This window comes from Mesoplodon bidens, assembly GCF_964165515.1.
Source record: "Mesoplodon bidens genome assembly, chromosome: 9".
Taxonomy (NCBI): Eukaryota; Metazoa; Chordata; class Mammalia; order Artiodactyla; family Ziphiidae; genus Mesoplodon; species Mesoplodon bidens.
Genome location: NC_138166.1, coordinates 101,046,082 through 101,063,280, shown reverse-complemented (window position 1 = coordinate 101,063,280; position 17,199 = coordinate 101,046,082). Strand labels below are relative to the sequence as shown.

At 53.2% G+C, this 17,199-nt stretch overlaps 2 protein-coding genes across 2 annotated transcripts in view; both read left to right on the top strand.

The window, feature by feature from the left end:
* The window catches only part of LOC308622409 (uncharacterized protein), a 36,432-nt gene extending 21,475 nt beyond the window's left edge, over positions 1–14,957 (top strand). Inside the window, exons 4-8 of the mRNA XM_081243841.1 lie at positions 5,490–5,582; positions 12,231–12,296; positions 12,388–12,437; positions 12,801–12,887; positions 14,157–14,957. Coding sequence (XP_081099967.1) covers positions 5,490–5,582; positions 12,231–12,278 — 141 coding nt within the window. The 3' untranslated portion in view covers positions 12,279–12,296; positions 12,388–12,437; positions 12,801–12,887; positions 14,157–14,957. The remainder of the gene's footprint in view (positions 1–5,489; positions 5,583–12,230; positions 12,297–12,387; positions 12,438–12,800; positions 12,888–14,156) is intronic.
* A 110-nt stretch (positions 14,958–15,067) lies between these two features.
* The window catches only part of SMARCD3 (SWI/SNF related BAF chromatin remodeling complex subunit D3), a 33,477-nt gene continuing 31,345 nt past the window's right edge, over positions 15,068–17,199 (top strand). Inside the window, exons 1-2 of the mRNA XM_081243836.1 lie at positions 15,068–15,157; positions 16,874–17,014. Of these exons, the coding sequence (XP_081099962.1) occupies positions 16,976–17,014 (39 nt within the window). The 5' untranslated portion in view covers positions 15,068–15,157; positions 16,874–16,975. The remainder of the gene's footprint in view (positions 15,158–16,873; positions 17,015–17,199) is intronic.

Below are 17,199 nucleotides of genomic sequence, written 5' to 3'. Positions count from 1 at the left end.
TGGGTCTTGTTGTGGTGTGCGGGTTTCTCATTGTGGTGGCTTCTCGTGTTGCTGAGCACGGGCTCTAGGCGCGTGGGTTTCAGTAGTTGTGGCACGTGGGCTCAGTAGTTGTGGCTCACGGGCTTAGTTGCTCCATGGCATGTGGGATCTTCCTGGGCCAGGGATCGAACCCGTAGCCCCTGCATTGGCAGGCGGATTCTTAACCACTGCACCACCAGGAAAGCCTGGCCTCAAACTTCTTATCAACACTAGGCAGTAGCAGTGCCCTCAAAACTCTGAGGGAAGGTCATTCCCAAACAACATTTATATACCCAGCTCAGCTGCAGAGGGTTAGGATGAAATAGACATGTTCACAGGTGCATAGTCTCAAGACTTCATCTCACACACCCTTTCTCAGAAAGCTACTGAAGGATGTGCTCAGTCAAAATGGGAGGATAAAGTAAGAAATTAGAAGAAAGAGGATCCAGGAAATGGGCTGCCACCCAAGTGAGAGGAGGGTAAGTCCAGGATATCAGCTGGCCCCAGACGAAAATAAGAGCCCATTTACATGAGAGCAGGGCAGACGGCCCCAGGAAAGAACTCTTCAACACACTGAAGTTAATAGAATATCTAATATAGCTGAGTTTATACAACTTGTAAATTGGTTAGAATTTGGTGATAAAATAGTGATAAACCTATGGAGCACGAAGCAAAAGCCCACGCAAGACAATTAATAAAATCCACAGCAAATGAAACATGGCAGAGAGGAAAGAATAACCATGGCTCATCTGTGAGTAGCAGTTACCTAATCTGTTAAAGGGGAAATTGATCTAACCCCAAATAAGATGTAACTGGGAGGTGAGGAGACAGGAAGTGTACGGGGGTGAAGAAGAGCTAAATCTTCATCCTCCATCCTTAGCAGAAAACACCTCAAATGAAAAGCGGAGATTATAAATCTGTTGTGTTGTGACGTGGAGGAAGAGCATAAAAGAATCAGCTAAAAGCGCAAAGAGCTGCCCCCGCGAATAGGAAGTGGGGAGGTGGGAACTGCTGCTTTTCTTACCAGCCTCCTGTAACTATTTGACTTTAGTCTGTGTAATTTTAGTAAAATTACACAAAGCGAGACCCTAAGGAGTTGAGTGGATGTGCCATGTGCGTGGGCCGGGCCTACTGGCCACCCTCAGGAGGTGCCCCGGTGTGTCGCGGCACTCACACCCCAGAACTGCCCCTCCAGGAGACTCGACGGGGAGTGGGGAGTGAGGGTCAGAGGGGGGACTGGGAGGGCGCGGTTGGGTGGGGTGCTGAAAGGGCTTCCGGAAGTCAGGGCACCACCGGGTGGGCCCGAGCCTGGCGTGGCGTGGGCGGCCGGCTCCGGTTTGGAGCGCTCCATTTGCCCGCGCCCGGGAAGCAACGCAGGGTGTCGGTCCCGCGAGGGCCACCAGGTGGCGCCAGAGCCCGCGCGTCCCCGCCGCGCCCTCCCTGGGCGCCGAGGTCAAACCCAGCGCGGGGGAGGCAGCCGGGTCTCAAGGGTGCATCTTAGGATCCCGCCTCGGCAGCCTCAGGGGAAACTTGTTTTCAGTGGAAATTTTAAAATTTTCAAATATATACCAAAGCAGAGCGAAGGCTAATCCAGTTTCTCCTATCCGTCCACCCATGCCTCCCCACCCATTTTATTTTTAAAGGCAACTCCCAGACATCCAATCATTTCATGTAAATTTCTCTGTTGGTAACTATAAAATAAGCACACTTTAAAAAATCGTAGTCACAATGTCATTACCATAAACGTGGAACAACTGCGGGTCCTGGATCAGGAATCTGAGGCACGGAGTGTTGGAACCTCCAGGATCAGGTAGAGAGCCGGCCCTCCACACAGGGCGCGGGGTGGTGGGCATACTGGGGGAGAGGGACCCCCCCCGCAGTTCCTCGTGTGGACTCCCGCAGAGCTGGGTCACGTGGCCAGCGAGGGGCAGGCTGGGGAGCCCTGGTCCTGCCCACGCCCTCCCCACCCTGGACCACCCTCTCCTGCCCCAAAACAGATCCAGGTCAGCTGGACGGTGAAGGAGCAGAACGGACGACGACTAGTGCCTTCCGGGGCTGTCCTGTCTGGTCCCATGAATTCAGTGCAGTTCGTAAGGCTTAAATCTTGGGCCCCTTTCTCTGCCCAGCTGGTCCCGCGTGCCCGAGGAACCGAGCAGCCCATCTCTCCGCCGAGCTGCCCTCCTGCCTCCGTCCCGGGGCTGCTCCTCTCCTGCGCTGACCGCAGTGGGGGACAGGCCTGCTGTGCTCCTTCCTTGTGTCCCACCCTCTCACACCTCCCCCATTTCAGGGCCAGTCCCTCCAAGGAAATGGGGGGGTGACATAAGCACATGCGGGCGGGTGGCAAGGGTTGTATTTGTCCCTGATCTCCTCTGGCAGGCTGCTCCGGGCTCCAAAGCCGGGGGGTCAAGGCCCAGCTCTGCCTGGCAAGCCGGCTGGCCTTGGGCAGGCTACCTCACCTTTCCTGGGTGCAAATCTTCATCGATGCGATGGGAACGGTGGCACCAAGAATAGGTCTGAAGCTTCGAGGGGACTGTCCTGAACGCTGAGCTCAGTGTGTCCCTTGGTGATGTTCTCGCTAAATTGGCCTCTTCCAGACCCCATCTTAGGCCGGCCCCTTTCATTCGTCCTCTCGACAAGTGCCTGCTGTGTGCTGGGTGCCAGGGAGCTGCAGCGAGGAAGGCAGAGCCCACCTCTGCTCTGGCCGAGCTGGGGTTCTTGAGAAGACACAGTCCAACAAGGGCCGGGCAGGTTGTGGGCCGGCAGAGCAGGGAGTGCTGGGGACCAGGGCACCGGCTTCAGAATGAGCAGGGCTTTCCCAGGTGAGATGAGCTAGCAGGTGGCCCCAAGGTGGGCTCACTTGATCTGCTCAGTGCTGTTCATCCCGACAGGACACCCTGCCCACTACCCCCTTCCTCTGCTCTCAGCTTCTGTCTCCCCTTGGCTTTAGCTACTCTCTCCTTCCAGGCTTCCTCCCAGCCTCTGGCCCACATGGCGGAAACGGAGGCCCTGGGAGCTGGAGGAGACTTGTTGCAGCCCAGCCAGAGGGGCAGACACCGAGTAGATCAGAAGGACCCGGGTCTGCTGACCTGGATCAGCTCTGGCCAGTTGGGTCACATAGTACTGGGGCCCACGGGGCCAACCTGCACCTGTGCAGTGCAGGGGAGAGGAGGGGGGCCGAGGGGGGTGGGCTGGGCCCTGGGGAGTCCCCCCTGCAGCCTCCTGGGAGGGTCTCTTCTCCCACCCAAAGGGGTGCCCTACGCGTTTCGTAGATGAGGAAACCGAGGCTTAGGAAGGTAGTTTTGTTTCTTGTGGCTTCTGTGACGCATCACCACAAACTTGGTGGCGTACGCAACAGAAACGTATTCTCTCTACAGCTCCACGTGGAGCTCCCTACGCCTACACAACAGAGGAGGGAGAATCAGTCTGTTGTTCACAGGGGGCTTTGTGCAATAGCTGCCGTCACATGGAGGTGTGCGACCACTGCATCAAGTCCCATTCAGGGATGGTCCTGAAAGACAGTAGTGAAGGGAGAGCCTCCTGGTGGTCCCATTTTGGCTAGTCTGGTCATCTGCTTTGCTTTGGAGGAGAGGTGGCTGGGGCTCTGGATCTACACTGACTAATGAGCGGCGAGCAACAGACTGGCTGGCTGGTCGGGCACCTCTAATGGACAAGACCAGGAAGTCTGGGAAAGAGGTCCATGGACGGAAGTCCCAGAAGGAGCACCAGGTGAAGACACAAAGTTGTCGTGTAAGTTCCCATCAGGGGCAGAAGAGGCTCTGGGTCATCGGGCTGATGAAATGAGCAGTCTGTCCTGTGAATGTCTGTCAGCCTCTCTGCCCCTCCCCCCGGTGCTTTTTCAGTAGATCCTCCTCACTAGGGCCAGCATGCATATCATCTCCACTGAGGTCCCGAACTGATAAATACTGACAAAGAGCAATGCTGAATCCCCGACGTGGCGGACCAGCCTAATAACCTGTATTGTTCCTTCATGGACGGAGCTAGTCATTTGTTCCCTTAGGAACGGAGTCCTGTTCCAGATACAGACTTTCTTTCCCTACTTACAGAGCTTCTGCCGGCACCAGATTTTCAGAATGCCCTATTCGTTGTCATGGTAACCCACACAACATCCTCTCCAACCAAGGAACTCATTATAGAGCAAAAGATGTGTGGCACTGAGTTCATGCCCAAAGAATTCACTGGTCTGTGCACAGTTACCCAAATACTCAGTTGCAGCTGTTTAGATGAACTGGGGAATGGACTCCTGAAGGCTCAGTTTTGGCACCCACTGCAGGCCAGCACCCTGCAAGGCTAGGTGCCCTCCTCGAGGGTGTGGTGTCTCCTCTGGGAGATACCACCTATATAGGGTGCTATTTCCCCCATAGCCAGAATACACAGGGCCTGTTCTTTCTTTTTTTTTTTTGCGGTACGCGGGCCTCTCACTGTTGTGGCCTCTCCCATTGCGGAGCACAGGCTCCGGACGCGCAGGCTCAGCGGCCGTGGCTCACGGGCCCAGCCGCTCCGTGGCATGTGGGATCTTCCCGGACCGGGGCACAAACCCGTGTCCCCTGCATCGGCAGGTGGACTCTCAACCACTGCGCCACCAGGGAAGCCCAGGGCCTGTTCTTTGACAAGGTACCCCCAGAGATGCGAGTTGGTCTCCAGCGTAACCTGGAGCGATTCAAGGAGAGAGGAGAGGCATGAAGTAATCATTAGGTGCGTGGATGTGCAGAAGGGCGAGGGTGGACGAAGAAGTGCCTCCTCGCTATTGCATCAAACAGCCCTCTTACAGAACGTTTGCTTCTTGGGCTCAGTAGGTTTGGAGGTCCTAGTGCACAAGAAGGAACACTCTCCCCAGCGAACACAATCTTGATCCCATTAAATCGGAAGCTCAGGTTTGCTACTGGCCACTTCGGGGCTTCTTGCACTGCTGAACCAACTGTACTGGTCGGGTTGACTTGTCGCAGTTACCAGGGGAAATTGGATTGCGGGGACAGAATAGGCCACGGAGAACAGTATCTGAACCGGAGAGTTTGCTGGAGCGCCTCACAAGTCTCCTCAGTCCAAAAATAATGGCCAGTGGGAAACTGGTGACTCAAGAAAGATAGGACAACTAAGAACTTGAATCTTATGGGGATGAAGAATGGGGCCACCCCTGTCAAAAGGCAAGGGAAATACAGACGGGGCAGTGGAAGAAGGAAGCTAAGAGCAGCAGCTTAGGTCTTGTGACCAGCAACAAGTGGGCTTTCTCTTTCTTCCGTTTTTCCTGTTACCTTCTTGTGCAGAGCAGTGTTGGTCACTAACGCTATTCCTATTGGAATTATGTCTGACTGACAGCACCCCACTGTGATCAGTGGCTGTTGGGACCTGGTGTTTCCCCTGGGTGGGACCACAGGATTTATTCCTCTAAGCAAAGGACAGAAAGTCTCTCCTGATCCGTTCTCTGTCCTTCTCCTTCCTGCTTTGTGTCCCAGGAGGCTGACCTTGACAGACTGCATCATCCGGACTCCCTCGCCTTCTGGCTTCTAGTTGGATGTGGCCAGTGGAAGCGCTGCAGGACATCAGAGGTAGGTCAGGGGATTTATCATGGTTTCGACAGTGGCTGCGTGTCCCTACAGTCCCTGCTGTGCAGACCCTCTTCCATGGCCTTGACCCCATGTGGTCCTGACAGTGCCATCCCCTCTCCTTGCCCCCTTGGTCCCCGTCTGATGCTAGTGTCTGGATGCTGCATCATCATTATTGGTTCCTTTAGCCCTGCCCACATCTCACAAAGAGGCCCTTCATTAACTTTCTTCAATTAAACCTTTCTGTGCCATATACTTCCTGCTGGGAGCTTGACTGAGCTTCCGACCTTTAAGTAATTCAGCTTTACTGAAGCGTAAAGTTTAAGGTGGGAGGAAATGGTAAGAAAGGAAGCTGTACAGAGAGGGTGACCAGTTATGAGAGGCTTTGTATACTGTGATAATGTCAGTTTTACACGCACGGGACAAGATACCTAACCTCTCTGTGCCTCAGTTTCGTCCCCTATAAAATAAGGATAATGATAGCACACACCTTTGGAGTGACTGCGAGGGTTAGATTAAAGAAGGCATGTGAAGCACGTAAAGCGGTGCCTGGCACAGCAAGTGATAGTGTAGTTAGGAACAGTGGGTGATTGCAGGGTTTTAAACAAGGAAGTGACCAGGTCAGATTTGGTGCTTCAGAAAGTGACTCTGGAGGAAATGTGGAGAAGACGTGGGGTTTGTCAGTGAACAAGTGGAATGAAACAAGACTGGAAGCAGGAACACCAGTAAGGGGACTACTGCAATAGTCCTAGCAATAATAATAATAGTAATAATAAACTTATGAAGAACTACCATCCAAACAAGGAATTAAAGAAAGAGGATAATATGGGTTACAAGAAACAGGAATTGCAACACAATACCTGGGATCTTTAGGAAGTTCAGTTTTGCTGAAGCCTAAATAGCAAGGCGAGGGTGAAGGAAGAGCTGCCCCTGCCCCAGCCCCACACCTACACTGTCTGGGGTCCAGAGAGGATCCTTCTAGCTTGCTGTCACTCTCTCCACCATTGCTCCCGTCTTAAAACCTGACAAGTGGACTATCCACAAAGAGGATACTTCCAGAATCTTGGCCTCTCAGTTTCTTAAACTCCTCTCCCGCCCTGATCCTGATCTCTGCCCTCCCTCAGCCACTCGCTTCCACAGTCTTACCCTAGACCTCGTCATTAACATGACTGGGATCTTCCCACGCGCAGATGATCACTGCAAGCTTCTCCTCTCCTCAAGCCTCCAAAACCTCATCCGTCCTTACACTCAGTAGTGAGTCTGCTTCCATTTCACCAAGGAAGCAGCAGCAGTCAGAAGAGAGCTGCTCCCACAATCACTCTGCCCGCCCACCTGCCTCTGTGCCCCCAAACTCTCCCCTCCTGCCTGTTCTCTGCTAAGTCATCCCAGAGACCCCGAGTTAATGGGTTAGGGGTGTGGCCTGGGCTGGAGATCTTTAAATGCTCCCAGATGACTTTAAGGTCCATCCAAGGTTGGAAACTGCTGCCGTAGATGAATGACCCGTGCTTTCCCCTCTTACCCACACAAGGACGTTGTTCCAGAAATCGTTCCCTCCCTCCCAGCATCATTCATTTGTCCCTCCACTGGCTCTTTCTTTTTTTGTTGTTTTTTTTTGTTGTTTTGTTTGTTTTTGTTTTTGCGGTACGCGGGCTTCTCACTGTTGTGGCCTCTCCCGTTGCGGAGCACAGGCTCCAGACGTGCAGGCTCAGCGGCCATGGCTCACGGGCCCAGCCGCTCCGCAGCATGTGGGATCTTCCCGGACCGGGGCACGAACCCACATTCCCTGCATCGGCAGGCGGACTCTCAGCCACTGTGCCACCAGGGAAACCCCACTGGTTCTTTCTTATCAGCTACAAACATGCTCTTAATTCTCCCAATTTAAAGAAAGCTTTTCCACCCCATTTCTCCCTCTAGCTACTGCTTCACTGCAAAACTTCTCTGAAGGGTACTTGTGTCTGTAATTCCTCTTCTTCCCTTTGCCCCATGGACCCACCAAGGCTGTTGCTATCACGTTCACCAACAGCCTCCTCAGGGCTATAGCCTGTGGCCGCTGCTCAGTCTTCGACTTCAGTGACAATTGGCAAAAGTTGTCACAGTGACCACTGCCTTCTCCCTAGAATGCGTCCTCAGACTGCCTTCCAGGATGCTACATTCTTCTGGGTTTCCTCCTAATTTGTGGCGGACGCTTCTCCTCATCCTTTCTTGGTTTCTCCTGTTATCTGACCCCTTAACGCTGGACTGCCCCAGGGCTCAGGCTTTGGACCTCTTCCCTAACCATGTTCATTCTCTTGGGACCCTCATCCAGTCTTGTGGCATTAATACTTTCTAAACCTTGACTGCTACATGCACATTTCCAGCCTAAACGCTCGATGCCTACATCCAAGTGCCAACTGGACATCTCTTCTTGAATGTCTAGCAAGCATCTCACATGCGTCACGTGCAGAATGGAGCCCCGACCTCTTCTCAAACACGCTCCTCCAGGCGCTTACTCCGTGCCGTGAGTGCACGGCAGCTCCGTCCTCTGGTGGGGGGGGCTCGGGCTCAGTCCTTGTAACCTGCAGGACCGCCACACCCAGGGTCAACCTGAGAGCAAATCCCAGTGGCTCTGCTTTCCAAAAATACTCAGAATGCAACTATTTCTCACCATCTCTATTACTACCTTTTATTCAAATCCGGTCTCTGTGTCACCTGAGTGATTCGACAACCTCCCACCCGGCCTCCTTGCTCTTGCCTTGCCCCCTACCGTGACTGCTCAGCCTGGCAGCCGTATTGGTCCAGTTCCACGTAAGTCAGCTCATGTCTGTCCTGCTCAAACCCTCCAACATTTTCCCATCTCATTCACAGTAAAAGGCAAGGCTCTCAAAATAGCCTACAGGGCCCTGCGTGGTCCCTCGTCCCCGCCCCCCATCCACACACAGGCTATTATCTCTCTGACCTCAGAGCTTCCAGCTACACCCAGGTTCCTTTAATACACAGGCCCGTAAACCCAGGGCCTTTGCACTGGGTGTTCCCTCCTGACCCCGCTCCCCTAGCGAACTTCTCATCTCCCTTCCCTAGTTTTCATAAATTGAACTTTTTATTTGGGGATAATGGTCAACTCACATACGGTTGTAAGAAATAGTACAGAGAGGCCTGTTTATCCTTCAGTTTTTCCCAGTGGTGACCTCTTGCAAAACTATTGTACAATGTACAGTGAATATGTCGGTCGTCTGTGGCTACTGTAAAAGTTACCACCAACTAGGTGACTTAAAGCAATAGAAATGTATTCTCTCACAATTCTGCAGGCGAGAAGTCCCAAACCAAGGTGTAGGCAGCGCTGTCTCCCCTTCCGGGGGCTCTAGGATGGAATCTGCTCCTTGCTTTTCCCAGCTTCAGGTGGCTGGTCCACTGCACCTTCCTCTCCTCTGTCTTCATATCACCTTCTCCTGCGCATGCGTACCCACGCACGTGTAATCTCCTTCTGCCTCTCTCTTACAAGGACACTTGTAATGGCATTTGAAGCCCACACGGATAATCCAGGATAATCTCCTGATCTCAAGATCCTTAATTTAATTACATCTGCAAAGACCTTTTCTCCAAAGAAGGCAGCATTTACAGGTTCTGGGCACTAGGTCTGGACCTACCTCTGAGAGCCATTACCAACTTCGCATAGCCGTGAAGACAGGCCCATTCCCATCAACACAGAATTCCTCAAGTTGCCCTTTATAGCCACACCCACTTCCCTCCCATCCCCACTCCCTCCTTAACACCTGGCAACCACTAATCTGTTCTCCATCTCTATAATTTTTTTTTTTGCAGTACACGGGCCTCTCACTGTTGCGGCCTCTCCCGTTGCGGAGCACAGGCTCCGGACGCGCAGGCTCAGCGGCCATGGCTCACGGGCCTAGCCACTCTGCGGCATGTGGGATCTTCCCGGACCGGGGCACAAACCCGTGTCCCCTGCATCGGCAGGCGGACTCTCAACCACTGCACCACCAGGGAAGCCCCATCTCTATAATTTTGTCATTTCAAGAATGTTATGTAAATGGAATCACACAGTATGCAGCATTCTGAAACTAGCTTTTTCCACCCGGCATACTTATTCTGAGTGTCACCTGCGTAGTTGTATGTATCAATAGCTTATTCCTTTTCATTGCTTAGTGGGAGCCCATGGTTTGGATATGCAAGTTTGTTTAATCCACCATTCACCCACCAAAGGACACTTGGGTGGCTTCCAGGTTGGGGCTATTATGAATAAAGCTGCTATGAACATTCACAGGCAGATTTTGGGGTGAACATAAGTTTTCATTTCTCTGGGACAAATGCCCAAGAGTGCAATTACTGTGTTAAGTGAGTGTTTAGTTGTATAAGAAAATGCGAAACTGTGTTCCAGAGGACCAGTTTGCATTCCCACCAGTAATGTATGGGTGAGTTGTTCGGTTTCTCTACATCTTCACTAGCATTATGTATTGTCACTAGTTTCTATTTTAGCCATTCTGATAGTTGTGTAGTCTAATGGTTAGAGGTAGTGAACAGCCTTCCATGAGCTTATTTACCACCCTTAAGTCCTCTTTGGTGAAGTGTCTGTTCATGTCTTTTGCTCATTTTCTGATTGGATTGTCTGGGGTTTTTTTACCTCTGAGTTTTAAGCATTCTTTGCATAGTCTAAATACTAGTCATTTGTCTGATATGTGTTTTATACATATTTTCTCCTATCCTTTAGCTTTTATTGTCATCTTCTTAACAGAGTCATTCAAGAGCAATTTTTAAAAATATTTATTGAGCTTCCCTGGTGACGCAGTGGTTGAGAGTCCGCCTGCCATCAACATGCTATGTCTCTCCATTTATTTTGGTTTCCTTTGATTTCTTTCATCATCATTGGGTAGTTTCAGCATATAAATCCTGCACATGTTATATTTACACTAAATATTTCCATCTTTTGAGTAATTGTAAATGGTATTTTTTTCTAATTTCGATGTCCACGTGGTCATTGCTAGTACATAGAAATGCTGTTGATTTTTGTGCCCTTTTATAATCTGTGGCCTTGCAGAACTCACTTATTAGTTCTAGAAGGTTTGTTTGTTTGTGGGCTTTTTAAAAAAAGATTTATTGGGGGCTTCCCTGGTGGCGCAGTGGTTGGGGGTTCGCCTGCCGATGCAGGGGACACGGGTTCATGCCCCAGTCCGGGAAGATCCCACATGTGCGGAGCGGCTGGGCCCGTGAGCCATGGCCGCTGAGCCTGCGCGTCCGGAGCCTGTGCTCCGCAATGGGAGAGGCCACAGCAGTGAGAGGCCCGCGGACCGCAAAAACAAAAGAAAAGCTCAGTGGTTGCCAGGGGTTAGGAGAGGGAAAGAGGTATAGACAGCACGGGGGAGTTTAGGCCGTGGAACTCCTCTGGCTGACAGTGCAACGCTGGAGACAGGTCCTCATACACGTATCCAAATCCAGAGAATGTGCAACACCAAGAGCGAACCCTCACGTAAACTATGGACTTCGGGTGATGGTGATGTGTCAGTGTATGTTCATCAGTAGTTACAAGTGTACCCCTCTGCTGGGGGACGTTGATGATGGGAGAGGCCGTGTGTTGGGGTCGGGGGGCTCGGGGGTATATGGGAACCCTCTGTACTTTCTACTCCAGTTTGCTGTGAATCTAAAATTGCTCTAAAAAATAAAGTATTTTTTAAGCTAATTATGAACCCCAGAGAAAACAAAAGTTGCCCAGGAGAAGAGCAGTCACAGTTGACTCTATGGGTTCAGTCAGGACCACGTCCAGGTATTTGTGGGGCCTGAAGCTTATACAATTGAGGGAGGACTCTTTAAGAACAGAAAAGCACTAAATCAGAAAAAATCTGATCAACTCTCAGAGCAGTTTCTGGAATCTTTGTACCTTCCCTGTCCTGATCTGTGGGTATGTTTGGGGGACAACGAAGCAGGGAGGGGGCTGACGAGTCCTGAAAACCCCAAGGAAAGCCCAGAACTCCAGAAGGTACAGCAGCCCCTTGCTGGTGCCCACCAGCCCGGGACAAAGCACAAACTCCTGGGTGAGCACCCCGGACCCCCGCACCAGGCACCCTCCTTCGCCTGCCCCCCTTCAGTTCACCAGGCCGGTGCCCAGCTTGTCAAGACTCAGCACCATCAGGACCATTTTTCTTAGATTCCATATCTATGTGTGAGCATACGGTATTTGTTTTTCTCTTTCTGACTTACTTCACTCTGTATGACAGACTCTAGGTCCATCCACCTCACTACAAATAGCTCAACTTCATTTCTTTTTATGGCTGAGAATAAAGATGCAGATGTAGAGAATGGACTTGAGGACCCGGCGGGGTGGGGAGGGTAAGCTGGGACGAAGTGAGAGAGCGGCATGGACATATATACGCTACCAAATGTCAAATAGAGAGCTAGTGGGAAGCAGCCGCATAGCACAGGGAGATCAGCTCAGTGCTTTGTGTCCACCTAGAGGGGTGGGATAGGGAGGGTGGGAGGGAGACGCAAGAGGGAGGGGATATGGGGATATATGTATACGTACAGCTGATTCACTTTGTTATACAGCAGAAACTAACACACCACTGTAAAGCAATTATACTCCAATAAAGATGTTAAAAAAAAAAAAAAAAGACTCAGCACCAAGGCTGCCTCTTCCGTGGACGTACTCCCCACCCTCTTCCCCAGAGTTGCCTGCGGGGGGCACGGGAAGAAGCCCACCGGACATGGATTTGATCGCCAGCTCCGCCACGTGTGAGTTACATGGCCTCGGACGTGTCACTTGACCTCCCAGAACTTCGTGTTTTATCTTCTGTAAATGCAAATAATAATGTCCGTCCTGCAGGGCTGTTGGGAAGAACAAACACCTGATACAGTGCTGGACACGTGATGAGGGTGAGGAAACAAGGCTTTCTTACTTTTTTGTGGCGGGGGGTGGGGCACACGGCATGTGGGATCTTAGTTCCCTGACCAGGGCTTGAACCTGTGCCCCTCTGCAGTGGAAGCGTGGAGTCTTAACCACTGGACCACCAGGGAAATCTCACATCTTTCTTACTTTCTAGTAGCATTAAAAATTTTTTTTAAATTGTGGTACAATACAAATAAAAGAAAATTTACCATCTTAACCATTTTTTAAGTGTACAGTTCTGTGGCATTAACTATTGTTAATCGCCACCATCCATCCACAGAACTGTTTTCATCTAGCAACACAAATTCTGTCCCCATTAACGCTAACTCCCCATTCCTGCTTCCCCACAGTCCCTGGCACCCTCCATTCTACTGGCCGTACCTCCCCAGCACTGGGGCTGGCCTCTGTGACTGGACTCCTTCCTTCTACCTGGTGTAGTAAGCTCTTTACCTGTATTAATCCCCCACCTGGTCCAGAGGCATCTCATATCCCTGCCCCACAGATCCTAGTACAGGGCCGGGCCCACAGTAATACCAGCTCCAGGAAGAAGCGCAGAATGCCTGAGGGAGATGAACAGACAAAGGGTCCCGTGTGGGTTCATGGGTTTGTGGTCTGATTTTACATAGTGGGTGCTCAGAAAATATTGAAAGTCTAAAAGATGATATAAACGATTTTTGTAAACTTTTACATATTTTTGGAATGGGTAAAGTACTCTAAATTCAAAAGCTACAAAAGAAAACACAGTGGAAAGTAAAGGTCCGTCCACCCCTGTCCTCCAGCCCTGCACCAGAGGCAGCTGCTGTGACCAGTTTCTCCTGTATCTGTCCAGAGGCCTGTGTGTGTGTGTTTGTGCACTCACACACACACCAGCACGCTTTACACACGGTTCTGCACATTTTCCTTTTTTTTTTTTTTTGCACTATGCGGGCCTCTCACTGTTGTGGCCTCTCCCGTTGTGGAGCACAGGCTCCAGACGCGCAGGCTCAGCGGCCATGGCTCACGGGCCCAGCCACTCCGCGGCATGTGGGATCCTCCCAGACCAGGGCACAAACCCGTGTCCCTTGCGTCGGCAGGCAGACTCTCAACCACTGCGCCACCAGGGAAGCCCTGCACATTTTCCTTTTATTCTCTTGTCTAATCTTTGAGATTCTTCTCTATCTTTCTCTATCAGTACATAGAGGGTTTCCCTACTGGTTTTTTTGCTTTGTTTTGTTTTGTCTTTTATTTGTGTCCACACTGCACAGCCTGTAGGATCTTAGTTCCCCCACCAGAGATCGAACCCGGGCCCTTCAGCAATGAAAACACAGAATCCTAACCACTGGACTGCCAGGGAATTCCCTCCCTGCTCTTTGATAGATTCATTGAGTGGTGTATTTATCTTGTCACCTGTTTACACCAGTCACGTGATTTGTTTGCTATGTCACCTGTTGATGAACCTTCAGACGTTTCCAGATTCTTGCTATTCAAGCAGTAGTACAGTGAACGACCCCAGGTCTCACTCATGAATGATTAAATTTTGTATATAGTTGTGTGTGTGTGTTAATCCCAAACTCCTAATTTATCCCGCCCCCCTCCCGTTTGGTAACTATGTTTGTTTTCTATGTCTGTGAGTCTACTTCTGTTTTGTAAATAAGTTCATTTGTATCATTTTTTTAGATTCCACATATAAGTGATTATCATATGATGTTTGTCTTTCTCTGTTGCAGACAACAGAATCGTATTCAGCCTTACAAGGAAAGAAATTCTTTTTTTTTTTTTTTTCTTTTTTTGTGGTACGTGGGCCTCTCACTGCTGTGGCCTCTCCCGCTGCGGAGCACAGGCTCCGGACGCGCAGGCTCAGCGACCATGGCTCACGGGCCCAGCCACTCCGCGGCATGTGGGATCTTCCCGGACCGGGGCACGAACCCGTGTCCCCTGCATTGGCAGGCGGACTCTCAACCACTGCGCCACCAGGGAAGCCCCGGAAAGAAATTCTGACACATGCTACGGCATGGATGAACCTTGAGGACTTTATACTAAGTGAAATCAGCCAGTCACATAAGGGCAAATACTGTATGATTTCATTCATATGAGGTATTCAGAGTACTCAGATTCACAGAGACAGAGAGCCCATGGGGTGACCAGAGCAGCCTATCTAGCTGGACGTCCAGAAAGGGCTTCTCTTGGCCGCCAGAGTCCCTGCAGAGACAGGAGTAAAGCTGGGAGGAACCCAGATTAGACCATGAGTGTCAAGTGCATAATGGGGTGGGGGGCATGGGTCAGAGCCTGTCCCTGAACCTGGAGTGGAACCGAAGCCCCCTCCCCACCCCACAGGGGGTGTGTGTGTGTGTGTGTGTGTGTGTGTGCTTGTGTATGGTCCTAGAGTAGGTAACGCCTGCGGTCACATCAGACGCTCTGACGGTCTGTGTGAATCCATGGGCGCGTAGGTGCATCCACAGACCGAAGGCACATCTGTGCACAGACTGCAGATCACAATGGGCCCGGCAAGGGCGCGCCGCGGTGCTCCTAGCCTGGAGATCACATATTCGGATGGATGGGGCGACGCTGCCTGCTCTGATCCCTAACTCATTATTAAGCTCTTCGCTCTTTGCAGACGCTCCCTGCGCCTCCCCCGCTCAGGGCTGCAGCGGCGCAGGCGCCGGGGCCGAGCCGAGCGCCGAGCTGGGAGCGAGCAGCCGCGCTCCGGGCCAGGGTCCCGGGGGAGCAGGTGAGCGACCCGCGCCGCGCGGTCCCCAGGCCCTTGGAGGAGACGCCGCGCCGCCGCGCTGCGCCGGCACCCCGGCCTTCCCTGCTTGGCAGTACCCGTCTTGCTTCTGTTGGCATCACCCCTCCTTCCCTTGCCTGGCATCCCTCCTCCCCCCTGCCTGGTATCTCCTCTCCTCCCGTCTGCCTGGCATCCCTCCCCCCACCCCGTCTGGCATCTACCCCTCCTCCCCTTGCCTGGCACCTCCCTTCCTTTCCCTTCCTGGCACCTTCCTCTTACCTGGCACCTTCCCCTTACCTGGCACCCCCTCTCCCTGCCTGGCTTCTTCCTCCCCTTCTCCTTTCCTGATCTCTCCCCCCCCCCACTACTGACTCTCTCCCTCCCCCTGCCTGGCACCTCCCCCCACGCCCTTTCTTGCACCTCTTCCTTGACTGGAAAACTCCCATCCCGCCTCCGCTCTGATACTCCCCCTTCCTCACCCCTGCCTGGCACCTTTCCCTCCTTCCCCTACCTGCCTGGTACCTTCCCCTTCTCCCTCCCCTGCATTTCCCCTCTTTCTCTTTGCCTGGCACCCTCTTGCCTGGTACCTTCCCTCCTCCCCATGCCTGTCACCTCCTCCCTGCCTAGCACTTTCCCATCCTGCTTCTGACTGGCATCCTCTCCCTCCTCTCCACCCCCTGCCTGGCACCTCCCCTTCTCCCCCTGCCTGGCACTTCCCCTCCTCCCCCCTGCCTGGCACCTCCCCTCCTCCCCCCTGCTTGGTATCTGCCCTCCTCCCCTCCGCCTGGCACCTCCCTTCCTCCCTTGTGTCTGGCACCTCCCCCCTGCCTGACACCTCCCCCCTTCCCCTCCCCTCCTCCCCCTCCCCTCCTCCCTACTGCCTGGCACCTGCCCTGTCTCCACTTGGCATCCTCTTGCCTGGACACCTCGCTCCCTTCAGATTGTCCCTCTGTCTCCCACCTTCCTGCAGGGCACCTCCTCCCAGCCCTGCGCTGGTAACATCTCCCCTGCTGGCATCTCCCTCCTCTCCTTGCCTCCCCTTCCTCCTCACCTTCTCAGAGTGGCCCTCTGGCCAACACCAACTACACGTGACCCTGAACTGCTCTCAAGCCCCGCCCCCCGCAGGTACCGCGCTGCCCCCCCATCCCCCACTCCCCACCATCCGCCCAGGGGCTCCAGCTCACAAGTTGGGCTCTGACCCCAGCCCACAGTCGTCCTGCTCTTGCATGGGGGTGAAACCAGGCTGTGCACACAGGGAGGGTTCCCTGTGAGCTGAGCAGAGTACAGAGCAGGTCAGCTCTACCTGCCGGCCACCCCTAGACTCCCTTGGGATGTCCCTGAGCTCCAGAGGTCATCCAGGTCCCATCCCGGCTGGTCGTCCTCCTCCACCTATTGCCAAGTCCCCCGATTTGCCCGCCCTGCCAGGGCCTGGGCTCTGCCTGGATCCCCTGCTCTCGTCCATCTAACTCTGTCCTGCAGGACCCGCCTCTGACGGCTTCCTGCACTCACACCGCTCCCACCCTACACTCCTCCTCGTGCCACCCAGCCGGGCTGGCCCTCGCCTGCCCCCTCGTCCCTTCCTGCACACCTCCTGCCTTCCTCAGACCGTGCCAGGGAGTGAGTCCACACAGCAGGCCCCTCAGCATCCTCAGGCCCATTGTGAGTCTGCCTCTGGGGCTTGGGGTCTGGCCCGCCCCTCCCACTGCCCTCTCCTTTCAGATCCTCCTCAGAATGGCCCTTGGTGCTGCAGGCACGGTAGGCTCTGGGCCCGGGCACCGAGGGGGCACTGGATGACTCCCCCACTGCAGGACCCAGCCACCTATGACTCCAGGCCTTCAGCACCCACCCGCCGTGGTACAGGTAGGCACTGTTTCCCCCACCAGCCCAGTAGCAGGAGCCCTGGGGCTCCACTGAGAGCTGGTGGCTCTCAGCCTCTGGTCACACTCCATGGCCCCCTCTGGGCACTTCTGCCCCCATCTGGACCCGTGGCAGTGTCTCTTCTCATCCCCTGTGACAGCTGGAGCCTCTGCACAGACCCTGCTGCC